Source organism: Falco cherrug, chromosome Z, assembly GCF_023634085.1.
Source record: "Falco cherrug isolate bFalChe1 chromosome Z, bFalChe1.pri, whole genome shotgun sequence".
Classification (NCBI taxonomy): Eukaryota; Metazoa; Chordata; class Aves; order Falconiformes; family Falconidae; genus Falco; species Falco cherrug.
Genome location: NC_073720.1, coordinates 52,297,523 through 52,325,073, shown reverse-complemented (window position 1 = coordinate 52,325,073; position 27,551 = coordinate 52,297,523). Strand labels below are relative to the sequence as shown.

The following is a 27,551-nucleotide window of genomic DNA, read 5'->3' as shown; positions in this document are numbered from 1 at the left end:
GCTGTGACGCAGGAGATAATTCTGTTGGGCAAGCATCAGCATGGGGGTGGATCTACAGTACAGGATGTGTAATGTCAACATGAAGCATGGGAGCTGGCAGTAAGAAGGAAAGCAGCCATTTCATGCCAGTGCGGGAAGCCTAAATAGATTTTCCTTCTCTGCATCTTGCCCTTTTATTCTGCTTTCATACTTGGTATTAAATGATTACCTTCTGCTTTGTCATCTGAAAACTTCAGCCCAGCAGGGTTTAATTTCTTTCTGGTTTTGAACATGTTTGTTTTTTTTAAACAAGTGAAGTGCACTCCAAAAGCATGTCTGATGGATTATAAAAAGGGCTGGGGGGAGGCTGAAGGGCTAAGCAGATCTGGAGAAAGAGAAGAGTTCAGTCATGTGAAAGTCCTGAGCTTCAGATGAAGTTTCATTGTAGATCCTTTTGGCTTTAGTGCAGAGACAGTTTGTTCAAAAGCTGTAACCATTTGAGAACATCGTACTGCAGCTGCGAAATGCAGAAAGGTATGAAATACTGCAAGTGATACTGTGTAGACTTTGAAACTGTAATTACTAAGAAACTGTAGAAAGCTACTGTAATTGTTTCTGCTTTCTTTTTAGCAGGTATGTCCTATTAGAATTTCTTTTTTGTATTTGGTTAAAGCTAGTGGTAAATTACTGTGACATCACTTTTAAAGAGCCAAATACTGTTATATGATTGTCTAAATCTGCATAAAAATAATTTCTAAATAAGCTTGCTAAGCATTCTGTGGACTCCAAAATCTTGTAATAAGTCTTCTGTCAGCTCAGTCTCAGACTGGTCAACTGGTTTGGGTTTTTTTTCTTCTTGGTTTTTTTTCCCCCAAAACATTTGGAGATACCTTCCTGTAGCTGCAGCCTGAGCTCTAGAATACCAGTTCGCTTCCTGATGGGCAGGGGAGAGCTAAACTTCATAATCAGAGCTCTCATGGTTTCTATTGCCTGTTCAGTGGGATTTTCAAAGAATATTACGTCTCCACTTGAATGAATCCTTGTCTTACATGCTGTTCTGTGGTAGCCCTGCAAAGGTATGACTTTCTTCGTATGTTCCCAAGAACTGGATTGGGAGTACTCAACCCACAGGTATGTTTTCCCAGTTGCAATTTGTTGACGGGAGAAGGGGATGCATATAAAAGTGGCTTGTGTGTGAAGACTGTTTTTTCTGTTCTGCAGTAACTTCACCCTTGCACGGTCCTCCTTGCTCCGTTGGCCCCACTCAGGACATTTTTTGGCTGGTACTTCTACATAGGGCACTCGAAAAGAAATGGTACTGAGGAATTAAATGAAACTTGAACACCATCTCTCACGGCAGAACTTTTTCTAGGTTCCATAGGTAACTCCATGTTTCGGTAGCTATTTCAGCATAAGAAGTATTAAAGATGCAGGCAAATCAAGAGGCTTTTTCTAAGGTATGGTTGCTCTGTTGTGTCCATCCATGTAATTACCTTTGTAGGTTTAATTTTCTAGTAGCTGGTAATTTTGTGGGCTTTCTGGTGGTGTTGAACATTGTTTAGAACTCACTGGAGAACATTGATGAGAAGTGTTCATTCATACGCAAATGAATAACGCTTCTAGATTTTGTCTGCACCTTTTCTTATAGAACATCTTTATACAGCCAAGAAAATACATTGTCCTTGACTTTTTCATACCGAAAAAGGTGCTACTTGCTGAAGATAGTTTATTATAAATAACTACTAAGATGATAATCTCACCACAGCATGCTTGGCAGTCTTCCACTGAGTTAGCCTGTTTCAGCGAGGAGCTGTCGCTTAAGATACAAAGCAATCTGCAGGGACATATGATCACACACACTGACTGTTTTCTCTGTCATCATGGATGCCTCATAATTTCCTGTGTCTGATAATTACGAACTGGAATTATTATCTGGTAGACCAGCAGGATCTAGCACCAGAAAGATGGACTTCAGTTCCTGTCTCATAAATATCAGGCTACAGAGGAGTTCTCAGTTATGGAGGCACTAGTGGGAGAATGTCTGTTGGACATGGTTGTGGATATTTTTTGGGGGTGTTTTGTTTGTTTTATTTTTGATGTCTCAAGGATAGACCTGAGATACTAGGGAAACAGCACACTTTCCTATTAGAAATAGTGGAGAAACATAAGCCTACCACTGGCAATGGTGTACAGAGGATTTTTTGGTGTTGACTTTGTTTGGGTAAATAATGACTTCAAGATCTCTGAATATTTTGTTTTGTAGAAATATTGTCCAAGAGAAGGACTGTGATAAAGAGGTAAGAGGCTGTACCCATTTTTCTGAGGGTATTAGAAACCTAATATTAATACCCATGTATGCTTAGTGCCAAAATTTGACTGTAGTCATATGGTGATTTTTCTGAGTTTGGAAAGTTGATAATGGTTTGTGGTACGTGGCTGTTGAGTTACCATGTTATTGCAACAGTTGTGTGATGGGTATCAGTGACTGTTGATTGCAAACTTCTTTTCAAATGTTTGTGTTTTATTTGTTTAGAAACAATTTGATCAGGCTACCTCTACTGCTTTGTTAACAGTATAATATGAATCAAATGTTTCTAACCTCAGTGTTAACTCGTGGATTCTATTCCTTGGTGCCTGATGCTTCTCAGAGTCCTAACAACTTTTATTTTGAGCCTGAGCATCTATGGCTGCTTAAAAGTATGAAGTGTGGTATTTAGTGGAAGCAATTGTTAAGATTGAGATGGAACAAGTGAAGTTATCAACAATGATTTTAGATTTTTTTTTCTCCCTGGTATGACAGGTCGTGTTAAATCATATACATATCTCAACAAGATCGAGGGGAAAATTGGAGATGAATTTAGTCAGACACTGACTTGCAAGCCTTAATATCAGTCCTTTTCTCAAACCTTACAAGTGTTTGAGTCAACATGGAGTTGACTATCACATGGGAAGTAATTTGCCATCCTCTGAAAGGAAAGCATGCAAGGAGGCAGAGGGATGGCAGCTCTTATCTAGTGATGGTATCCCCACAAGCTCTACAAAGGCAAATTCCTGGGTTCTTTGTTGAGATTGTGGAAGTAGATTAATGATGGGATGGGTTCTGCTCACAGATTAGATGAAGAAATATTTGGAACCGGTTCCTGATGTTCAATGACCCATGCATGATTGTGGAGTGTTCTTCATCTCTTAACAGCTGACCTACATGCCTTTACATGCTGGGATGGCTGTTCAGAGTCTGTCATGTCCAGAAGTCGCCTAACTTGAGTGACCTTGTGGCTTTAAAGAAAATCCTGTGGAACTGTTAGTTTCAACTTTACGGAAGGACACATTCTGAAGAGCTAGTTCATTAAGCAAGCTTTGAAGGCTGTGCTCTGCAGAGCAGCTTCCTGTTATTTGGTTAATGGTTGACCTAGTTCTATTGCCATATGCCTCCTGGAACACATTCTAATATAAAATATGTGCTAAAGCAAGACTGGGATAATAGAAGGAAACTCAAAGCCTTTATGAAACAGAAATCATATAATGCTGTTGCATTTTGGAAGGTATTGTGGTTACTAAAAATGGCAATATCTTCATGAAACTATTGATTCTGATTGCAAACTGAGGAGTGTTAATCAGACCCATTTATGTATTTTATAACTGCCCTTGTACAAAGGGGTTGTATCATTAATTCTCCATGCTCCATATGTGAAGCTAAAGTTAGGGAGTTAAGCACTCAGAGTGCTGTTATAGCTGTGAGGAAAGATTAGATTAGATTTGGCTAAAGGGAGGGGGATTTTTCCCCATGATAGGTGTTTTTTTCATTGCAAACCATGGATTAGCAAATTTTTTTCCCTCTTTAAATCCTGGCTAGAAGCCAGAAATGAGGATTCAAGCTTTTACCTGCTATCAGAGATGACACAGCATGCATACTTACACTTAGACAAAAATATAAGAAATTTGGAGGTACTACATGAAGTTCAACCTCCAGCCTGAATCAGTACTTTCTGACAGGCTGAAGTTCTGGAGAACCTGTAAGCTGTGTTTTCTAGTTAGTTTGATTTTCTGCCGTAGGAAAAGGAAGGGTGTGCAGTAACAATTGTTTTCATAGGTAATGTCCATTATGGTAGAACAGGGGGAAGGGAAAATTAAAGCCATCCTTCTTAACCTTTTGAGAGCTCCTGACTCTTATCAGTAGATGTGGTGATTTATTATTATTCTGTCGGTGTGGGAGACTGAACTGCTTACCAGACATACTGCTTTGCATATTCATATAACTTGGCAGTGGCTAACATATGTCTCTTCAGTTGCAGATGGCTTGCAAGCAGTCCAGGTGTGAATTCTGGGCAAAGGTATGTCACCACAGTGGTAGGGATGGCTGGGGCCAGCCCAATTTGTCTGTGTGGGATGAAGTAAGCTGTTGGGACCTGTACAGGCAGCTGTTGGGGATCAGCATGGGCAGTGCCTAACCTGCAGAGAAGTGGTGGGATGTCTTGCGAGTCATATCTATCTTGTTACCCCTGTAGCTCCTTCAACTCGAGGCCCATGGTGTGCTTCTTACGACTCTGGGGTCATTTGGTGAGGCTATGAATGTTTTGGCTTATATGGCTAGGATACATGTAGTGACAGCATTACACAGTTTCCCCTTCTTCCTTCGTACGTAACACTGAATGGTATTTTTGTAAGAGAACTCCTGGATCTGGTGGAAAACAAACTGCAGCGTTTTTAGGAGGACACAATGTGTGGTGTGAGCAGTAATCATACTGGTCATGAAAAAAAATCTCTGCTCTAGGGACTGAGACAAGCACAGCTATTTGTGCAACCTGATCAGAACAAAGGATAATGCTTCTGCTGCAAGATCAGACAGATCTGACGTTTCAGCAGGCTGAGCAAATGAATGGAGGAAGTGGTCCACCTCCTCTTATCCATTGTCTCAAAGATGCAGGCTCGTAGAGACGAAAGGGAGGTTGAATAGAGCTTCTGAAGGAATATGCTGCTCTGTGTTCTGAGGGAAGAGAGCAAGCAGGAGTCCTAGAAGTTCTCTGCATTGGCAGGCCGACAAGCCTGTAATAGGAAAGTGTGGCAATGGACTACTGGTATTGAATGAGTACTTTCTCTTCTGTAGCCTGCCTAGAAAATCTTAACTGTCATTAGGAAGCTGATGAAATGTTCCAGGCCTGTAATATGGGACCAAGCCTACCTTGAAGGAAGCTGAGTGGGTGTAGAAATCCAATTAATGTTAACCTCCTAGTAAAGAATGGTTTAAGACTTCCGTATATGAGGAGATTCAGATTTCCCCCCGACCCCCACCCCCTTTTTCTCCTCTTCCTCTTTTCTCCTGTTTCTCCTCTTTTTCCTTCTCTTCCTCCTTCTCCTTCTATTTCTTGGTCTTAATCTTCTTCATTGTCTTCATTTTTATCTTCTTCTGTTTCTGTCTCCCCTGAATAACACATCTGTGTGTTCTGGGGTACCTTTCAGTTGTGTTCCTGATGCAATTTTTATGTAGGGAGAGCTGGGCTAATCAAATTACTGGGACAGTCAGAATCATCTTCTGCTTGGGAGAATCCTTCTTTTTCTCTTACTCCAGCTGTCAAGCTGTCATAGCCCAATTAACCCAAGTGGGCTTTTAGTAGCGTCTCCCCTTTTAAAGGCGTGATGAGGCCAAGGAAGTGTGAGAAGAGAGGGAGGAGGTCAGGGACTTTTGATAAGTTGGGCAGAATTGCGGGTTACTTCACATTCCGGAGCTATAATACTTGAGCTTCCAGACTCAAGGGCACTTTCAGCTGAAAAAATTAATCCTTTAGAGGGAGGGGTGTAGAAGTTCTATCAGTATCACAGCTGGTTAGATTTCTGTATATTACCTTTTTGCATGGTCACTGGGACTAGAAATTGCTAGCAGTTAGGTTTCTGATGATCAGGAGACTTCAATATGGTACCAGTTTTCTTTCAAATCAAGCTTTTCTTGGCTCAGGGACCCATAGCTGTAATTTCTTTAGCAAGGATGCTATTTTTCTTTCTTTAAGTTAATGGGGATTAGATTTGTGTTTGTGATAACAGAACCAGTCTTGGTGATCCATGAGATCCCTTCCATCCTTTGTTCTCCCATATACTGTCTAGAAGGTTATGTCAGTTCAAAAGAGAAGTATTTAGTTCCCCAGGATGCTGACATAGAGTCCATCACTAGTGTGCAGTGGGGATAAAGATGCTGCTTTAGGAGCCTGCTTATAAAAGCACATCAGAAAGTCATCAGACTCCACTGGAAGCCTGTGTTGAAACTTTCAAATGTGTAATGATTGGGCTGCCATGATCAGCATGTTTAGTTTCCAAAAGCAATTGTGAAAATTCACTGTTTATTCTTAGGAGACAGCTAAACTCCATCCCCAAAGATGTGCCATGCTGGATTTGACCCAAGAGAACCTCCAGTATGTGTTTCCAACTGCTTTGATCTAGTGGAAGTACTGTTGGGAGAGGAAAGATGATACTAGTTACTTTGCCTCCTTTATTCAACCATGGTTACACCATATCAAAATTAAATTGGTGTTATATAGACAGGGTGCCAAAAAATGCATTTATTCCAAAAATATCTAATGGAAAAGCGTTTAGTGAGCTTTCAAACAATATTTGGGTGTGAGGACAAGAGGAAAAATCTCCAGGGTGGCCACAAATCTCACAAATAAACCAAGGAGCATTCTCCCAAGTAATAAAGCTTTGAGTCTGAAAGTGAGGGCTTTCTGAAAGAATCCTATCAGCCTGCTGCTAAGCAAAGATAAAAAGATACAACATTGAGTATTGGTGAAGGCTGCAAAAGAATGTTTTATCTTCTGCTTAGCCACCTCTTCAGGAAGCAAGAGGCACAGCAGAGGATCTTGGCTAATTTTGGAGATCTTCAGAAAAGCATCCTTTGAAATTGTTAATGTTTCCTAGCTTCATATTAAGCAGATCTTATCTTTGTTTTGTGGGATGTTTTTATTACTTTCTTAATGATAGAACCACTTAAGATAGAAGACAGTTGGACCAATCACTGTTTTTTGAAAAGTCAGAGCACTATGCCAATCAGAAAGCAGATAATGTTTTCATAAAAAAAGACTACATTGTGGCCTAGATAAAAGAGGAACCATGAAGGGTTGGCTTGCATGAAACTTTGAACAGGAGCAATGTGCTTGGCTTCTCAGTCATCCATCAGGTCAAGCTAGGTGGATGTCTGAAGTTCCTGTGGCTGAATGTTGAATTTTGGAATTCACCTAGTGTACTTAAAAAGACAACAGCAAATTTTTGGGCGGTTATGAAATGTTCACAACGGAGTTGAGCTGAAGAAGGGAATCATCAGAACATGTATTAGTATAGTCTTTAGATCTAAGTCTAATGCCTTTTGTGCTTTATTATTTGCAAGTAAAAGGGACTGAGAATAGGGTCAGCCTCAGGGATCATCCAGATGAAGGCACCTGCTTTCACAGCTCCAGGAGAAGGGGACTGTGGGAGAAGAAAACCTCAGAGAGTGCAGAGGAATCATAGGTCTCATTGGCCATTGGCTTTTCTGGTGTATCAGAAAAGACTTTTGGGTCTTTTCATGACCAAAGTAAATAATGACCTTGCTTTGATAGATCAAACAAATAACACCAGTGTTGTGCCTTTGAAAGCCCTTGATCCCGAAGTGAAAAGCAAGGCTTTTCCTTTTCATTTTGGACCCATTCCATTGCAAACAAAAGCATCCCACAGGTCAGACAAGAAGGGTATCTGACAGGATTTAAAGAGATTTTTCCTTTTTCCTTCTGTTCTCGGCACCAGTAATTTATATGTAAAAATATACCAGACCTAAAAGCTCCTCATTCACTTTATATCTGTAATGGATAGAAAATGTGGAACAGAAAATGCTCTGTGAGTTACTCAAATGACTTGGCTTTGTAGCCTATATGGACTTTTAAGGGTCCTGTCCTTCTTTTAAATCAGAAAACAGTGATCCTGTGAAGTAGTAGGTATAATTCAAAATGGTTACAATAGCTAAGTGGACTAGTACAGCATTAAAATGTATAAACACAGGAGATACTGTCATCATCCCTCTGCTGATCTGTGCAAGTATTGCTCTTGGGATACTAAACCCATTCCTGAAGCTGGCATGTCTGTAAAAATGAGTGTGGAAATGCTGGGGATAGTAATGATTTGAAGTCTGGAAAATTGTGCTTCACAGTGAAAGCTTTCAGGTAGTCCATTCCTCCCTTTCAGAGGTTTTCAGAAGCGAGATGTAGAAGACTAAAAACAGTTAATTTGCCAGCCTTTGTCCAATATTATAGGAATCTGGAATCTGTACCAAGCTGTAACAGGATGCAGTGGCTGGAATCTAAAACTAGAAAATGTTTGCTATATAAATAGCAATTCTTTATTTCTAATTTAATAGTGGAATAAGATTAAGAGCTATTGGAATAACTAATGGACTCTGTAACAAAGTCCTAAGGTGCCAAGCCTAAGTGTAGTTTCTCTTCATATGTGGTGGGAGACAGGCTTTAAACTGTTACCATTGAGTTGGACTTGGACAGCTGTCTAGGTGCAGAAGGTGAACTTTCAGCAAGATGACTCCCACTGCTGTTATCTCTTGCTGGGTCAGGGATTAGTTGTCTTAAAAACCAGCTGATGGGAACACTGCAACTTGGAGGTGTAGGAAGTCTGAAGAGGTGATTGAGTTTTACCAGGATGTGCATGAAGACTTTTTCTCACGTGGCAAAGAGGAGGGAAGCAAATAACCAAGTTAAATTAAATTATAAGGCTGACTGCAGGTTTGTAGTTAATAGTTTAGGGTTGATTATCTGTAGTGGGCTTTCCTCCATTTCCCTGTCATAGGCTTAAAGCTATGGAGAAGTGATCTGCACGTTGTTTTCAAAGTGGAATCTGTGCACAACGTTGGTGGAAGCTGCCCTCTTCTTAAAAATTAGGTGTATTCTTCTGTTGTCTCAATAGAGGAAAAGAAGAAATAGAACAAGGTTACTGTAGTTCTGACAGAGGTGCTATAGACGTTCGCATTGTGGTTTCTAAAGCATCAGTAAAACCCCCAGACAGAAGACCTCTGGTTTCCTCTGGGCTCTACAATCCAGCACTTCGGTCACCCAGAGCTTTAGTCCTGGTTTTACAGAGAGAAACTAGAGACTTTGGTCGTGCAGTCACCACAGAGGTGGTTGTGGCATAAAAACCCAGTCAGAATTTGTCAAAATGTCAGTTTCTTAGAGTAACCTATCTTTCTACTAGAGATATCCCACCAATTATACTATAAAAGCATTTCAGTGAATTCAAGGGTCTCAACCCTTTCAGTAGTAATCTGTTTCAGTTTTCTGTTAGACACCTCTCAAAATACTAGACTTTGGACTATCAAAAAGGATAAATCTAGGAAACTTAGAGAATCTTTTTGTCTTCTGTGCTAACCAAAGACATTAACTTAACAATAAGCATGATCATTACATCCTCTCTTTTTGATACGTGATGCACAAGTCAGTTTCTGGGAAGAATAGTACATTAGCTTGGTTTTGAAGGTCATGCTGCAGTAGAGGCATCACTGTAAATGCTTTTCTATTTAACTTCATAAACCAATTACTACAGCTGGATGAAGGAGAGTTTTGATTCCCTAATTGTTGACAAATTGTTTTCAGTTCTTAATTTGTAGTTTCAGTTTTGGAAGACTGCTTTCAAGATTCAGAACTCTGCATTGCAGTAGTCTGACTGGAGGGGTTAGAAGACAATGGGAGAACAAAGTTGAGTTCAGGAGTGAAGAAGGAGAAAGAAGTCTGAGCTGTTTCCTCTGTTTCTTGGTTTTGAAATGAGTGACTGTTTTAACCTGGAAGTGATGCTGAGATTAGTGGCTGTCTTCCATCATGAAATGCAAGTAAAGTGAAGATAAGAAGGTATCTTCTTAGCAAACTGTTCCCTTTTCTCCCTTGTCTCCCATGTTCTGTGTAAAATCTGTCCTCCCAGGCATGGGTGCAATGGAACCTTCTTGTCTTCAACTTGAAACATTTCCTTTCTTCTAGTAATCAAGCCTACAGATACAGCCCCTGTGTGCTCAGCTGAAAAGGAAACCACTTTTTTTTTTTTTTTTTGACAGTGAAGCTTCACTGCTAAAATGATCTTGTACTGCAGGTGGCTAGAGGTATATGATACAAGTTAGTTTGTCAGCTTTGGAACACATCTGAAGGGCAGGCTCTTCAGGAAGGGTGAACTGTAGCACCACTCCTATGATTAGGAAGTCTGGTTCTTCCTCCTTCAGCTTCTGAGACCTTGAAGATCCATTGCAGGTTCTGCTTTCAGGTAAGGAGAATCTTATTCCTATTTTGACCCTCCACTTCATAATAAAAGGCTGTACCCACATAAAGGTCTGGTCCTCAGTTGGGGAAAATTGGCAGTACTCCAGCAAATTTCTAGAAATAAAACCCAGGAGAAATCTCTAAAAGCACAGCAGTTACTGGGACTTGCACAATATTCTGTAGCTTGTAAGCATACAGCAGCAGGAAGTTGGAATGACACTGATGGCTTAATATTTCTGTGTTCTCTTGTTTTTTTATGAGGGGATGAAAATCTTTAGGAGAGAACTTTGCTCTTGTTCTTTTGGTGGTATTGGCTTGCATGGCTTTGTTTTTCTTTGAAAACCGATAGCAGAAGACTATCCAACCTTCAGGAGTGGAGCCATTATATGTGGGGCTGTGCAACAGGAGCCAAAGTTTAAAAATAAAATACCAGTCTGCCTTCCTGAGGATCCAGACATAGCATACACACACGCACACACATGCGCAATATCTTGACTTACCACAGTTATATCAGTTACTGAGTTCAGAGCAACGGACAATGAGAACCAAAGAGGGAGTCTTGTTCCTCAAAAAGAAAGAGGAAGAAATGTAAGACTCTACAGCCTCAGACAGCAGTTTCTAGAATGCATGGGAGGCCCCTCAGCAGCAGCAGCGTTCACAGACAGTAAGACCAGATGACTGTCATTCATTCCTGGTGGTGTCTGCTGTACTCCTTCCTAGCCCTCCCTTTTCCCTCCCTCATTTTCTCTGCTCTACTGAGTAATGGTTCTAGGCAGAACAGTCTTTTTTGAAAATGTGCTCCTTAAAAGAAGTGGCTTTTATTTCATACTGAATGCTGAGTAACCAGCACTCGGTATGCTGTACAAACGTCATCAGAAGAAATGGAAGTCCAGCTCCTTTGACTTCAGAGATACCTTACAGATAACACAACACCAGCATCATTCTCTGTTGGGTGGTGGAAACAGCAGATGATCAGTTTGCATTTTTCTAGAAGACCTGGAGAAGGAGGGGCCTAAAGAGGAGGTAGTAGGTAGACCAGGAAGAGCTATTTATGACAGAAGAGCAGAAATCTAAGGATTAATGTCAAGAATACAGCTTGGAAGGTGAGGTAAGTTATGTTGGAAGGGAATGATCTTTTGAAAGAAAAGGTGACACTACTCGGTCTAAGAAAATCGGAAGATACAATTCTTGATCACTTACGAAGGTAGACAGGGATGAAGAAGGTGAAAGATTTAACCCTTTTTTTGCCTGCTTCCCCAGAATGCTGATGTCATATCAACTTTCAGACTTTGCTTGATAATTGTGAGCTGGGCTGACAAGGGTGGGAAGTCAGGGTTCCTCCAGTGGCTCAGTGTGAAGCAGCAGGGAGTGTGCTTCTCAGACATGTGCTTCTGACATAACAGAAACTGTGTGCAGGTAGCAGCTGTGCACATTCTTATCTGCCTGTATGCTGCCTCAAGCTGGTGTGCTAAAGATTGGAGCCTACATTTTTGACTGCATGGGGTGGACAGATGCAGTTTCCAGAAAAAAACCCCGATCCCCAGATGCACCTCACAGTAAATGCAAACTGGATTTTTAGCTAGGCTTTTTCCAGCTGCAGCAAGCATATTTGTGTATCTCAGTTGACAGCTAGAGAGCTACAGGGGGAAGAAAAACCCAAAGAAAAGGTGTTACCACTTTGTGTCTCTGCCTAGGCAAAGTTACGGTCACAGATGCCCATGACACACTTGGCTTTTGGCAGAGCTCAGGCTGGTTATGCTCTGCAGACGTAGGATGAAGTATGCTCAGTATGCTTCCTTCAACAGGAATGTCAGCTAGTGTCTCGGATTACTACAGAGACTTGTTCTGTGTCTGTGAGCTCCTTCTGAAGAGTTTGGGTTCACATTAAACAGGATCAGGAGTCCTTGGTAGGCTCTGAGCACACCCTAATCACCTTTTTTGGAAAGTTGTATTTTCTTAGACATCCAGGCTTCGAACTGGAACAGTTGTTTTATTGAAGTTTTTCAGAAAGGACATAATAGCTTTACATGCTAGTTGAACATAAACTGAAGGTGATGCTGTAGCCTAAACATTTTGTAGGACTTGATTCTCTTACAGTGTGAACACTTTTGAAAAATCCATAAAATATGTGCATCTTGTTTGTTGTGATGTCCTAACAAGGGTGGGTGCAACTGTCAGCATGTGAAAACTAATTGCCTGCTTTGTTCTCATAAATTTTGTTAGCCAGGGTGGAGTGGAAGTGTGCACACACTTTGCGGCTCCAGCAAGCATGTATGAAATAGAGGTCTGATTAAATCAAACTTCCTCTTCTTTGGTCATGAATATCTCCTTCTTACAGATGACACTGAGGAAGACCTAAAGTGTTCCTTGTACAGGCATTTTTATAAAGGTGCTATAAAGAAAAGTCCCTGTGATGACTTCTAGTTAGGTTTGATGGTTGCTAGAAGAGAAGAATTATTAACATGTTGCCCATTATTTAGAAGAGTACGGGAAGAGAGTAGAAGGATGGAGTAGTTTGGACAGAACTGTATTAAAAGAAAAGCCTCTCGGACCATATAAGAATTTCAGTTTCTCTAGCTGTCAGTCCTTCAAAATAAATATCCTTCCTCACCCCCATATAAAGCTCCCTTTTTGGATGGCCATCCTGTTTTCCATGTACCTTCTTCCACTGTGATCTCAAGTAATATGGAGGTTAGACCATGTTCACCATCTCTAAACTCTGTCTCCCCTAGTATTCTTCTCATCAGCTCTGCAGACAGTTTGCTGAGGTGACCTAAATTCTTCAACAAAAGGCCTGGATTCTCTGCAGAAAGCTGGAAATGGCAACTCCAGTTAAGAAGTAAATGCAAAGATAAATAAAGAACATCAGTTCCATCTTTGTGTGTGGTGTATGATTTACCCCTGCTCATAAAATTCTAACTTCTGTGCTGGAGAACCTTTCATTTGTAGTTGTTGTGGGAAGTCAGCGCTGGGATTTGAGGAATAATGGCACAGAAAGGTAGCGTGGCATAATGGGGAAGGGTCAGAGTCTGGAAACCCACTTTCTGCTGCTGGCTGTGTCACAGACCAGCTCTGTGACCTGGAGCCAGGCTACAGAAGCTACATGTGCTTCTCCATTACCAGGTAAAGGAAGAAGTTTCTTCGTGGTGCAGGCTCACTCACCTTGCTTTTTACACAGAGCAAGCCTACCCCAGCATGGCCTGAAGCTGCATCAGTCAAATAAATACATAGTAACTGTATGGAATACAGTGGCAGTATTGCTACTTGATAAATTTTATTCTGCCTTTTTATTCCTTACATGTTACCTACAGGTTGTTAGTCTTCAGATTTTGTTTGATAATTTTCAGCAGGTAAACCAGGGTAATACTTCAGTCTTTTCTCTCTCTGAGAGCAAGTTACTTCTGCTGACTTATGTGACTTTTTTGTGATAAATGAATGGAAATCTGAAACATAGGATATTGTCTTTTGTCTTGCTTTGGTGTTCCATAAACAGCAGAATGAAAAATGAAATTTCTTAAGGACTGACTGTCAATGAGGTCCTAAATTAATGTGACAACTTCCACTCTGCACACATTCCTGCAAAGAAGAACACACGCTTGAATGGAGTGTTGCATGAAACAATTGAATTATTGCAAGAAACAAGTAAAAATGGCTTTTATTCAAATGAGTTTTAAAGGGGAAAAAGTCTAGAATGGACTACAAACCTCATTACATTCTTGCTTCATCTTTTCCGTAGTGTTAAATGATGTTAGCTAACATAAATTAAGTGCCTCAAAATACTCTTTGTATGTATTTTGGTGTCATAAGGTGCATGTATGCCTTTTCTGGGATGAAAAAAAAGGAAGAAATTCACCTGACTGGCAAGCAGTATTGCTGAATGCTGTTCACTTAGCTCAACTCTTGTTGATGAGATACATGTGTTATCACTCTGATTGCCGATGTCTCGTCTCCATTTGCGGTTAAGAAGATGCATCCTGACCCTTCCAACCAGCATAAATCTGTGGACATACAATGTTATAACAGTTGAGTCTATGGTCTTTGTGGTTTAGGGTGTTTTTTTTTCCTCACTTGCTTGTTTTCATTCTTGTTCCTTCAGTAAGAAGAAGCAGAAGAAGCATTTCTTTATATAGTTCTGCTTTGAAGTAATCCTGCCTTATTTTAAAATCTCTTTAAAAAGCTGGAGGATTCAATGATCTACCTAAAGCATTTATGTGTACCTCTTGGAAGAGCAGTTAGTTGGGAAGTTTGTAAGTCTTCCCTTTAAATCAAACTTTGGTTCCTTTTTTTAAGTGGTTCTACAATCATCAGTAAATCCGATTTCAATTATGTGCCCTTTGCTTTGGAACTGTAGAACACAGCATGTGTGTCTTTGTCATTAATGTAGGTGAATATTCTTCCTTTTTGTTGAAAACACTGTGAGCAAGACTACCCTTCCTTTGCTTACAGAACATTACTTCTGAAGTATTCAGACTAATTGAAAGGCACATTATATGGCATAAATTTGTTTGTATTTCACCAGGTTGAAAGTTCTGTTTGGTGTTTAAACCATCACAGGGCTTGAATCTTCTGGGTTCTTTAGGGTATTTTTAAAGATGGTTTTGCTCTGTTTGTTAGCTCAAAACATATCTTATCCACTTCTGTCTACTTTGCGTGCACACTAAATGTCAAGGTTTATGTACCCATGGAGTTATTTAGAGCTATTGCAGTTTCAAATAACCCCTGTTAAGTCCAAAAGCATGTCCAAGTTTGGGTACAACCTCACTTCAGGTCCTTCTAACACACATGGCTTGGTGCGATATTCAGGATGACCTGGAAGCTTGATGAAAGCATTTGTTGGAAGACATGCCAAGGTCAGTTGCAGAGGGCTTCTAGTGAGAATAGTAACACAAAGTGGATCCTTCAGAACAAGATGGACCTGCTCCATATGCAGATACACAATGACCTCATTATATCTCTGTGTTTTGGTTGTGTAGCTGTTGGCAGTCAGGATGTTCTGTCCCCTCCTTTTTGGACAGAGAATATCCCTGGAGTAGTTACTCTCTTTGCAGCTAAAGCAGTGGCTAGTGTACCACTAGGGAGAGAGGAGAACTGCTGCCCGGACTTGCTTTCCTAGAGCCAAGCATAAATGGCTTCTGGTTGTAGACAAAGGCAGAATACTTCTTCCAGCCTTCACCTTGCTTTAGACAGTGTGCTCTTTGGGAACCTCTGTTGAATTTTCTACGTCCTGCCTTTTACAAAAATCAAGCATTTAGGTTCAGTTTCCAGGTTACACAGATTCCCAAAGGTTAAGGAAACTTAATTTATCCAGATACTTTCTCTGGACTGTACTATGCTTTTTTTTTTTCTTCATAATGAAGATACGCTGCCTTCTTTCAGAATGTTTGAATAAAACATGATGGCCAGTTTTCAAATTGGTGATGACCTTAGGTAGCTAAGATCTTTAATGAATTACTTGTAAATTATGAGAAGTTGTTAGTTTAATTCAATGGGTTAAATAGAACAATAGGATGGTGGCTGGAAAATAGAAGAACATGGTATTCATGGTCTCCTGTTAATATTTTTTTTTTAAGATAACTTTTTATGTTGATGAACTACTCTTGAACTGAACTTTCCTTAGGAGAAGAGACATTATTTTCTTTCTATATTGTTTGGCAATTGTTTAGGTATTCTGCGATAAGGTTTTGGCAACCAGTTTCTCTTATCAGATTTCATCCTATACCTTTTGGGTAAAGTGAGAATGGTTCCACTTTCTTCAAAACGAGAGTAATGTTATGACAAATGGGAACCGATTGTTTTGTTCTAAAATTGGATTTTGTTACCTTTCTGGTTATTTAAAATGCTTAAAAATACTTCAGCTTTAAATGGTTAAATGTAAAGCATTGACAACAGCTGAAGAAACCAAGGTGTTGAGTAATAGACTGGCAGAAATGAAAAAAGCTGCAGTAGTTCTGTTGTGTCTACATACTTGCATGGATTGTAGCTTTTGAAGGATGCAGTTGGTTATAATTTCAGCCCTTCTTAGCCTTGTGCCTTATTACAAAGAAGGTCTTAGTTATTTTTTCTTCTTCATGGTTCATTTCCTGTTTGGGTATTTCTTAGGAGGAAGAAAAAGAAATTGGATCTTAGTGGCTGACCCTCAAACAGCTTATTTAAAGCAAAAAGGATTAAACTAGGACAGAAGAAATCCATCAGGAGCTTCAACATGCTTACTATTTTTGATACAACTCAGCTTTAATAATAGTTTTCTCCTTAACTTGATTATGTCCAGAGTAGTCAGGGGAAAGGACTGTTTATTATTGGAAAGATGAGAAGTAAGGTTAACAAGAAGTTGTTTTTTGTTTGGTTTTTTTTTTACTTTTTGTGAGGGATATAATTCTTAATTATTACCTGCATAACAGAGTATGCTTCTTTTATAGATCGGGAATAGCAGCTTTTTTCTGTTTTTAATGTAATAGTTTCTAATGCCTCTTCGATCCAAACACTTTCTGGTTGGAGAACTTCCGTTAAACTTGGTCAATTTATAGATACGGTGATCCATAATCCTAGGATCACTCTGATTTCCTCTTCCCCAACCCACACCCCTTGAAGTGCATTGTAGATGTTCAACTTAGTTTCTTCTAGAGACTGTCTACTCTCTGTGTACCACATAATGATGATGACTGAACCAGTATGCTATTTTAAATCTTTTATATTTGGGCTTCGTATATTACACCAACTACAAAAACTGGTTTCCTTGGAAGGACGGGGTGGGTGGAGGTGGGGATTGAAGGGGAAGGTTCTCATTCGGACACAGGATACTGCATTCCAGCATGTATCCAATGTAGTAGTTACATTCTGACATGTAATCCAATGGAGTATATGTGTATATGTAAAGTTATTTGGGACCAAGTAAACTATTTTGCACAACATAAGTGTTGGCTGCAACTTACTGTTTCTCCTTTTCAGCAGTACCACTTTTCAGTCATTAGTGATAAGACCAGCATCTTGCAGCCACCATCCCAAACAGACAGAGGATCTTCACTTACACTGGTGGAAAAGATCTTGTGGGAGGGTTGGCAGGGAGAGGGGTGGCAGCCTAGTGATAATCACTAGTCTGATATGTGTCAAATACTGGAAAAGTATATATTGTTCTACCTAGGGCAGAGATGCTGGCTGCCATACTGCAAGTAAGTCAGTAGACAAATAAAACTGTGTATTCTGTCTGGCATTATAAATAGGTCAGTGATGGATTTGTATTACCTGAGGAAATGCACTGGCTGACAGAGAAGCTTCTGCTTACAGTCCAGCAAATGTCAAATGTAGCAGGAAGCTTGGGGGGAGGGGGAGGGATAGCTGGAGACAAAGACGGTGTTAAAATAGCTAGGATGTCAGTGGATCTCCTCAAACAAATGAGTGTTTCTGAGGAGTAGACTGGGAAAGCAGAACAATCTTTAGATGTTCTTAATCAGTGTTTTCTTGTCCTCCAGTAGGCTTCCATCCATGTATAATTAAAGTTGCACAATAGGTGGGTTTGGGTCTGCAGGAGGTGATCTGCTGTTCTTTCTTAGCTTTGTCTGCTGATACAGAACATGACTTCTGGTGCTTTGGCTTTATAGGGTTAAACCCATTCCTCTGAATGCCCTTTTTCATCCTCTCCACATGGTCTCTGCACAGGGTTCACTCTTTAAAGGAGTACTTCTGGAGCATGGAAGATCTCAGGATGGACTGAGGGAGAGGGCTGCATCATCCCCAGGGTCCTTACTAAGGTGAGCTCTTAATGGTGATGAAAGACGGGCAGTGGGCTTTGCCTCTCTTGAATCTGATCCATGCGTTTCTTTGGTTCCCAGCTGCCCTGTGGTTTTCTCTTACTTAGAGTCTTGCGTATCTACCATACTGGCTTCTGCATTATGGAAGTGATCTCTGGCTGAAAGATTACTCCTGTCACCAGCTGATGTCAGTCTCTGTCACTGCTACTACAACCTAGGTCCAGTCTCTGCAGTTAAAGGAGGAACATGTGTCCAACAAAGCATCTTTTCACATCCGTCTTTCAAGATGGTGATAATATCTCTTTATTTTGCCTTCTTGAAGACATTTTTCAGTAGCAGTCCCAAAGCAGAGCTTTGCCCTTGACTTTTGTGGTTTCTGAGTGCTAGTGACTTGATTTCCACCTCAGTGACTACGCTGAGAGTGCCTGCTTGTGATTCAAACCAGCTGTGTTGGCTGGTCTAATCTCAGATCTCCAAGATTAAAATTCTGTGGCCCCTAAAATAATCCAGCAGTTCATGTGTTCGCATGGTTTAGCTCTGTCACCGGTTTATAAGCTGTGTTTAGCCTCTGTAGAAACTCTGTGCTCCTTGCAAACTAACATTGGTCTCTCTAAAGCATGCTTTTATCTCACCAGCTACAGTACTGTATATGACCGTGGAATGGAGTGTGTAGTTTGGTGTGAGTGGCAGGATTACTTCTAAAGGCACTACAGGCTGTGCAACTCTGTTTTAGGGTTCATTTAAGGGCAGATGGCCATCAGGAGATAATCTTTTCTGTCTTCAGTCACAGTTTTTCTGTTTCCCACTTCAGTTCATGGTCTAGCCGGGCATGTGGTTGAGTTTGTCATACCCGATTTGCTACTGGCAGGACCCTCTTTATAACAGCTCTGGCTTTTCTTGGCAAGAAAGAGGTCTTTGCTGGGATCATGCCAAACTGAGGAGCCTGCTCCTCCCCCTGCTCCTTCCAGGATGAGGCTGGTAATGCATCTTTTGTGTAAAGACCTCGGAGATGTTATTTGCAATGCATGAGAAGGAATTAGGTTGTTTATGGAGTACCCAGGCAGAGTGCTGCCCTGTTCTTCAGCACCACCTACTGACATCTTCCTCTCCCAAGCCCACGTATAGGGGGAGCGCACCTCGCTTAACTCGCAGGAACTGGATTTCTTGAGGTAATTAACAGTACACTTTTGGCTGGAAATTAGAAACCCCAGACCCACTGCTTTGAGTTGCCTTATGCCATATGGGAGCACTAATGAGCAGGGTACAAAAGCCAAGTTGTTTGGCTCTGGTATCTCTTTACCTAGACTGGGACAGCCCACTTGCCTCTTGAACAAGTATGTCTATGCAGAAGGGCACTGGTTGGGTTGTGTCGGTGAGGTTGACTTGGCTTGTTTCCTGAGAGAATTCAGAATGGGAACCAATGGCACTGCATTTCTACTCTGGAGTTTTGTAAGGTTAGTCTAGAAGAATGGTTTACTGCTTTTTTTGTGTGTTTTCATTTTCTTCCTCTTCTTCACCTTCTGGCAGGAAAAGAAACAAAGTTTGTTCTTAAAAAAAAGGAGCCTATCTGATCAAAATTCTCCCCTTCCTAGTAAAATTGTTGTTGCATCTTCTTGTAACACAGGGCCAAAGCAGTATCCTGTTTATTGACTCTGGGGAACCACAGAAAAACTTGACAAAACTGTCTGTCTCTGTATTTGCACCTTCACAACTACTTTTGTGCAGTAAATTAAGTACCTGCCGTACTTAATAAGGGGAAGAAGTCCTACTCTGGCCATTTAGTTGTTCAGATTCTCACATATATTTAGAGTCTTTGATTTCTGTAGGGATTAATAATTTGCCTGGAATGTAATTCGGAAGATCAGAAAACCCCAACTTGGTCTTGTTTGGAGCAAAAGGCATTTAATATTAGAGAGCCTTCTCATATGTAAAGATCTTCATCCTAAGACTTAGCTGCCCATGTTCTGTACCATGTAATGCCTCACAGCTAACCTTCAGGAGGAAAACACAAAAAAAATGTTAAGAATCATACTCTGCATGACACTCTTAATTTGTCTTATAATTAAGTTGTGGCATTTTATTTGCAATCTGCTTTTTTAAAAAAATATTTGAAGTTTGAAGTTATTCTTCAGGCATTTAGATGGCTTCTTCATGTATTTTTTTAAGAATATTCATACAGATTCCAGGAGCCCAAAGAAAGAAGGAGATGAGACATTATTTCTGAAAAATGGAAAACGAGTGATCAGCATTTAGGTAGCTTGAATGAGTATAGCCCCAGCCTGATGCTTTTTGTACTTTGGTTACTTATAATTGTCTTTATTGATTTGATTTCCTTGCAAGTAACACATGGGTATAAGATCAAGTATTCCATCTTGGACTTTTGTCTTCCTTGCTAGTGGAGTTTGTGTTTTCCACAGTGAGATAGCTATTGGTTTGCTGTGTCTGCTTGAGGCTGGGGTCTGCAGTTTTTTCTCAAGACACCTCAAAGAAGCTGTCATCGTGCTCCTGTGATTCTCTTTTCTTTCATACCTCCCTGCAAAATCCATAGTGTGCCTTTATTCTGCTAGGGTCTTTCACTGAGATGGCTAATATGCGTTAATGTTCAGTAAACCTGTTTTCCTGTTTGTATTTTGTCAGTTTTTGTTTATTTATTTGGTTTGGGTCTCTCCCCCCCCATTTTTTGAAAAGTCATAGTCTTGGAGAATCAGTTGAGCGGATAATATATCCATCATTTGAACCCATTACAGGTTATTTATGTGGTTTTGTATTGAGTTCCCCAAAAGAAAAGTAATGAGAGGTTCTGTGATTTTTTGTTGTCCTTTTGAACTGAAAAACCCATCTGTGCCTCAGACAGCTCCAAGTACTGTGTGGCCTCTTTTCCACAAGCTTTAAGAATAATGTGGTTTATACTTCCTTTAAAATGTAGGAGATTTTGCAAGCTATGTGGTAGCTTTACAGTGATGCATAGTGTGGCATCAGGTATGTTAAATGAATGCATGTATTCAGGAACATAAGTAAATAGTAACTGTATAGGTACGAACAAAGTTGATCATCCTGTTTTCTGTGACTAGGAGATTTCTGAAAAGTTTAGAATATACTGTACAATGAATGTGTAGTAGGAAGACCACCTCTTGTGGAATTGGACCTGGAGCCCACCTCAGGTTTAAACAGTCTTCCAGGTGGCTGCATAAGTATATTTTAGGAAGACAATGAGTCTGCCTTTGCTCAGCTTAGATCATTGTTGTTACTGTTGAGTTGTACTACATCTCTAATAGAAGTTCTTTCCGGAAAATATCTTACATTGTAATATGTATTTCCATGTAGGTCAACACAGGTACTTACTGGTAGAAATGGTTGACAGGACCACAGTTATCAGCTAACGTATTTCTCTCATGGGTATAACTATTCAAAATGTAATAAACAACCCCAAATCAGACATCAGTGAATGTGGAAAAAGAAATGGTCTTTCAATTTAATTTATTTTGGTACCAGCTTGGAGGAGTAACTCCAAAGACAACCCTCAAAGGACCAAGAATCCCAGAAGCTTGACTGGAATTTGGTTATTGAAAAGAACCATGAGTTGAGTAGGTTTGCCTGGCTGTATCTGAAAGTTGAATTTATTCTTTGAATTCCTCATTAATTAGGTTTTGGGATTTTTCCTAAATGAAAGATGAGGCTGGCTTCCTACAGTTAGGATAGCCTTCAGGTTCCCTGTTTCTCAAATGTATAAATTTTTGCACTGCTCCTGTGATTTTATTTGGTCAGACTTAATTTTCCTTGCTGTGATCTTAGAAAAAGTGTTTAAGAAAAAAAAAAAGGGGGGAGGGAGGAGTGGCAAAACAACCCCAAACCCAAGGACACCAGAGGAGCAGCCTGTTGTCCATGAGCTGAACCTGGCCAGCAGCCCAGGTGGCACGGCTGGAAGGTCCTCACTGCAGCTGTAGGCACGGGTGCCTTGTAAAACTCAGGCTTCTATGACAGGGAAGAAGGCCTGCAGTGCTACGCATGGCAATTTTGAAAACTTGTCATGTCTGTAATTAGTGGCTTCTGAATTGCATTGCCAGAATGTTTGATAGTTTATTTCTTGAAGGTTGATCTCCAACAGCAAGAAAAAGGTAGTGGGGGAGATCAGACCAACACTGAAGCTTTCTGCATGTTTTGAAGGAAAAAAGATGTCTCTGGGGCATGACTTCAGCCTCTGCTAAGACATTTTGTCCGTGCTGACAGGCTTTGACCCAGTGTGCTGTGCAGGAGCCACCGTGGCTCCCCACGGAGATTCAGGTCAGGGCCTGGCGGCCTGGGCCTGTCCCACTGCCACAGCGGGGAGCAGGGCAGGCTGAGGGGTAGTCCTGGGCATTGCTGACCTCCCTGGGGCCTGGCTAGGCCTTGGGCCTGTGAGTGGGCCTGGCTTGGCCGGGTGGCATTGCTGGGGCAGGGGCTGATGGTGCCAAGTTGTGAAAAAGGGTCCTGGGCCATCAAGGAGCCCCAGGAGGACTGTCTCAGAAGAGCAAGGCCTGAGAGCCTCAGGAACCTGATGCACACTGCATCTCTAGGTGGATTTTGTCCAGTTGAAAGGGGTTTGGCAGTGTTTCTGGTGGTTTAACGGGGTGTGTAATGAATTGTAGAATCACAGAATCATTTAGGTTGGAAGAGATCTTTAAGATCATTAGACCAACACTAAACCTAACACTGCTAAGTCCACTGCTAAACCATGTCCCTAAGCACCACATCTACATGCCTTTTAAATACCTCCAGGGATGGTGACTCAAGCACTTTCCTGGGCAGCTTCTTCCAGTGCTGACAGCCCTTTTGGTGAAGAAATTTCTGTCAGCTCCACCTTGGCACAAGGTAAAATGAAAGTTGTGTGTGCAACCTGCATGTATGAGGTTGGGATGATGGTACCACTGATGATCTGAGCAGGGGAAGGCTTGGAGAACTGGAGGTTTCTTTGTTATACATGCAGTATTACTAATACTGAGCTGGAAGTTCACTTAGTGTGTGCGGTCTGACTGACCTTTTCAGTTGTGGTTGTGCATGTGCATATTAACTTTTAGAAGCTCTGCTGACTCCATCTCAAAATACAACGGATGGGTAGTCAAACCACAGAAGCTCAATTTTGAGGTCAGTGCCTTGGGCTTCACAATTAATTTTGTATTTTGAAGCTTTAAAACCAAACTTAAACATAATGATTTGTACTACTTTGGCTGCTGCCAAATTCTGTAATGACTGTTGTTCAACAAGCACAATTATCTTTTGTTTTGGGTTTTTTAAAACCTAGGAATCTAATGCAACTATGCCTCTGATATTCTCATGCATCTATGGGTGTAGAGAATGTTGACGAAGACAATTGAGACATCACCTTGGGTCTTTAAAACTGTGGCTTTGAGAGTCTCATTTGCCCAAAGTTCTGGAAGCTTTCCACTTTTAAGAAAAAATGAGAATACCTCCATATTAAGCACTAAAGCTGTAAATATAAGAGGTTGTAAATGCAAATTAGTCAGACAGTGGTATTTTAATAATTGTTCGGTGATGTTAGCATTGCATTAGTAAGGGTATCTTAGAAGTCACATTGTCTGTAGGTCTTAGAGATTGGTTGTGAATATGTTAGAGGGCATGTGGAATTTATGGGTTTGTTTCATGCTGGTTGTGTTTTGTTGGTTTGGGTTTTTCTTCTCCAGACTTCCTTTTCTGCTGTTGAGTTAGTGGATTTGGTAACACCTCTCTCACTCCACCTCCATTCCCCTCTAAATTTTCCTACCGTGCTGTTTGAAAATGTAAAGGATTATTGAATGAGTTGTCTTAGCTTGATGGAAACGTGCAAATCTTTGTCTCTTTTGCTTGGGGTGTGTGTCTTGCCAGTGTGCTAACATCTGCACTTGAAAGTGCTCTTTGCTGGTGGGTAGGTCGGTCGGTCTGTTTCATATCCCATGCAGACAAAAGACATAAAGATGTGTTTCAGTTTCTTTTGATATATGAGCTCAAACTAGCAGTTTGTGTTTTTCTTTGCCTTTGTGCAGTGCCTGAATTTTAAAGAAAAATGCAGAAATGGTAGAGAATTCCTTACAAAAATGCTTCATCCTGCTTTCAGTGTGATGCATGGTAAAAACATCAAATTTAAGTCCATTCAGCTGTACCTGATGTTTGTTCCTCATAGCCGCAGTAAGGTAAACCTCTTCTCTGACTTGGTGCCTTTGTGATACAGACCCTGCTGAGGTTCAAGCTGGAACCTATTAGAAAGTCTCCATCAGTTTTTGCAGTCGGCAGCTATTAACGATCTCTCAACTGTTCCTTCTCCTTTGTAGCAGAAGGGTACTGTTAGTTTAAGATTGTCTAGACGGCATCCAGCATCCTTGAGGATACCTTCTCCAAGTGTCAGTGTCGTGACTGCTGGAGATGATGGGGATGGTGGTGGTTGTTTACCTCTTGAAGCTGCCAGGATGATCTTTATTTGGAAGCTCAGGTTTGCTCTCACTTCTGGTTTTCTATTTTGTAATCTGGCCTGAAGTTTCCAAGAGAGACAGAGCTGACAGCGTTTTGCGGTGGTGTTTCTAAAGGGTCTGAAGTTTTCCAGGGGTAGGGGGTGGGGTGGGGTGGGGGGGGCGTGAGGGGAGAGAGCCAGATTTGTGTGTGTGTTGTTTTTCCTCTCTTGTATACAATGGAGCTTTCAGAGAACCTCTCTTAAAAGGCATAGCTACAGCCTTTGTGTGAAGGGTGTGTCTGCTGGCAGGGTTTGCTGATGCAGACAGGCTGGCTGGCGATTAACAAAGGTCATTAGACTTTGGAATCTGGCAGGGAAATGGGGTGGTGTGTCTTCTGCGCCAAGCAGGAGTACTCCCCAGGGACAGGGCAGGCTGGAGGCCCCCCACCTGCCTCCCCCCCACCTCCTCCTAGTGGGGCTCAGCTGTGTATTGCTTCTGCCTGTAGGACAGCTTGGACCAGGGTCTTGATGCTGTAATGTTCTGTTTCTGGAATGAACCGTCACATTTGTCATCCACGGGATAGGGGAACCAATCCTTGGAGATGGTTGCGGGCGATCTGCTTAGGTAAAGAAGGTGCTGCTTGGGCAGCACAGGGGGACAGTAGCAACATGATTTGGGGGGCAAGTCATGCAGGAGATGGGGAAATGTGTTCTGGGAATGCTGATTTTTCAAGCGTTGCCCAAGGAGGTGGAGGAAAAAAAGAGGAGAAAAAAGGAAAAGCCTGGTGTGCTTGAGATGAAGCTGAGATAAGTGAGGCCATGTTGTGCACAGGCGAGAAGCTCTGAGCCTCTGAGTGCAGGAGTTGTCTGAGCTAAAATGGCTGCTCCCAAAGCTCAGAGGACTAGGGCAGCTTAGTGAGTCTTAAAGCTTCAGTGACGCAGGGGCTCATATCTCTTGAAAGTGTGATAAACACATTCAGCAGAGCTGTGGCTTGTTTGGCTGAGATGAAAGGACTAAGCTTGGGGGATGGGTAGTGAAAACTGGATGATCCGCTTTTCTGTGAAGTGCTCTAAATGCAGGAGTCGTCTGCTCCATGGAAAAATTTGTTTTCAGGTCTAATGGACTGTGCTAAAGGAGACGTGGGGTGGGGCTTCCCTCACTGCTGTAATTTGATCCAGAGCAGATAGCAACCTCTTCCACACAATTTGGTCTGGTGCTTGCACATAAAAGCTTGAGTATCTCGATTGTTGTAACTTTGTTAGCTGAAAAGAAGTTGGTGCAGCGTTCATTTTCTTTATTGGTGGTGGGAGGGAGTAGGGGGGAGAGAAAGGACACGGTGCAGCCTGCTAAGTAATGTAGGTAAATATGTGGAGAGCCTATGTGCTCAGACTGTCCAGAATTTGACTTGCTAGAAGTTTATTTTAGCAGTCTATCAGAAGAAGCATTCTTTCACATAAAATCTTGATGCAGTACCCTCTCTGTGCCTTAGTGTTTTGGAGCTTTCTCCTTGCTGTGGAAATAGCTTCATACGCCACCTACAATAAACACATGGAATTTTCAGTGCTTTGGGCTGCCCTTGTGTCTTGGACCTCTGAAAAACTCAGTTTATCATTTTTATCCAGTGCAATGAATGGAAGCTTAAAGAACTAATTCCTGTATTAATACAGGAAGATTGCTCTTGTGCTTAAGTACTGGACAGGGTAAGAGTGTCTAATTTTTTTTGTTTTGCTTGTGCTTTGTATCTCCTTCATGGTGGTGCAGAAGCGTACAGGTCTCTGTTGCAGGATTAACTGGTCACAAGCTGAACCACCATACTTCATGTTACTGTATCTTATATTGCTTGTACTTCAACATATGTGCGGGGCTTTTGGATAAATCAAGGAAGCCTGTCTCTTGAGTCGTTGTAACTCCTGTTTTCATTGTACTTTTTTAGTATTCCTATTCCTGTTGCTGCCCTTTTCTTCCTCCAGCCCTCTCCATCCCCCAGACTGCTAATATGCAAAGGTCATGTGCCCAAAATAGACTGAAATGAAACTAATCATTTTAACAAAGAATGGAGATGCTCCTACAATGCTTGGTGGAAGTAGGGCAGAGCAAAACATTCTACCTTGGTTCATGTAGCTGCATCTCACCATGCATTTATGTCTTGGTTTTCCACCAACATCAAGACTGCATGTTGACGAGAAAGACATGTTTCTTCCTGGGAAGGCTTTTGGTCTGTAGTAGTGAATCAGGCAGGACTTGGCAACTTCCAGGAGGGTTAGAGTCGGTCTCATGAAGGCAGAAGCCACTGTCTTCTGATTTTAAATTTCAGTGCCTGACTGGGAGTAATGTGCTGTTTCTCGAGCATATAGTTTCTGGTCTTTGAACAAGACAAACTCCTGAAGAACTTCTGTGTCCTGTGTAATAGAAAAACTAAGAGACAGAGTCCCATCGAATCAATAGTCACTTGTCAGAAAGTTGACTGTAGGGTTGAGTCAGCAATTTGTGAGCTACTTAGGTAGGACTCCATGTGAATCTGAATTGATGCCTCTTAATAGGGTAAGCAAAGCTTGAGTTTTGTGCCAGTGTCTTTGTGGAATCTCTGGAAATGACTGAATCACCATAAACTTGGTATTGCCTGTTTTCAGGATTTGTTACAATGGCATTGCTGTAAAAACATACCTCTTTCTTCTCTCCTCCCCCTGTTTTCTTGCAGAATTTTCTAATGTAAAAGGTCATCCCTGAACCATGGAGGTGCTGCAGTGTGATGGCTGCGATTTTCGAGCTCCATCTTATGAAGACCTGAAAGCTCACATTCAGGATGTTCACACTGCTTTTCTGCAGCCAACTGATGTCTCTGAAGAAAGTCCTAGCCAGCCAAGGTCTGGTTCCATAAATGCTAGCAACCAGACTGAGGTTGAATTTTCTTCTGTAAAGGATGAATTTACAATTGCAGATGAAATAGCAGGTAAATCTCAATCGTAAGATTGATCTCAACTCTAACCCCCTATTTTACATGTGACTTATTTCTGTGTGTTTTAGTTTCTACTTTTAATGTGATCTAAAAAACTCCTGTTATCTTTATTGCTATGTCAGCAAAACAGATGTGTAGCTTCAGCCATATTGGTTCTGACCACAGCTTTTTCTGTAAATGCAAACATGGA

The 27,551-nt window shown here is 41.2% G+C and overlaps 1 protein-coding gene across 5 annotated transcripts in view; it reads left to right on the top strand.

Moving 5' to 3' along the window:
- ZNF462 (zinc finger protein 462) overlaps positions 1–27,551 on the top strand; it is a 94,039-nt gene that overhangs the window by 12,945 nt on the left and 53,543 nt on the right. For 4 of the 5 annotated variants that reach the window (XM_027816149.2, XM_055698620.1, XM_014286367.3 and 1 more), the window contains exon 2: positions 27,104–27,355. In XM_027816149.2, the coding sequence (XP_027671950.1) occupies positions 27,136–27,355 (220 nt within the window). In that variant the 5' untranslated portion in view covers positions 27,104–27,135. Of the gene's footprint in view, positions 1–10,077; positions 10,246–27,103; positions 27,356–27,551 lie in introns of those variants that run through there. The other variant, XM_055698619.1, reaches the window with a different exon arrangement.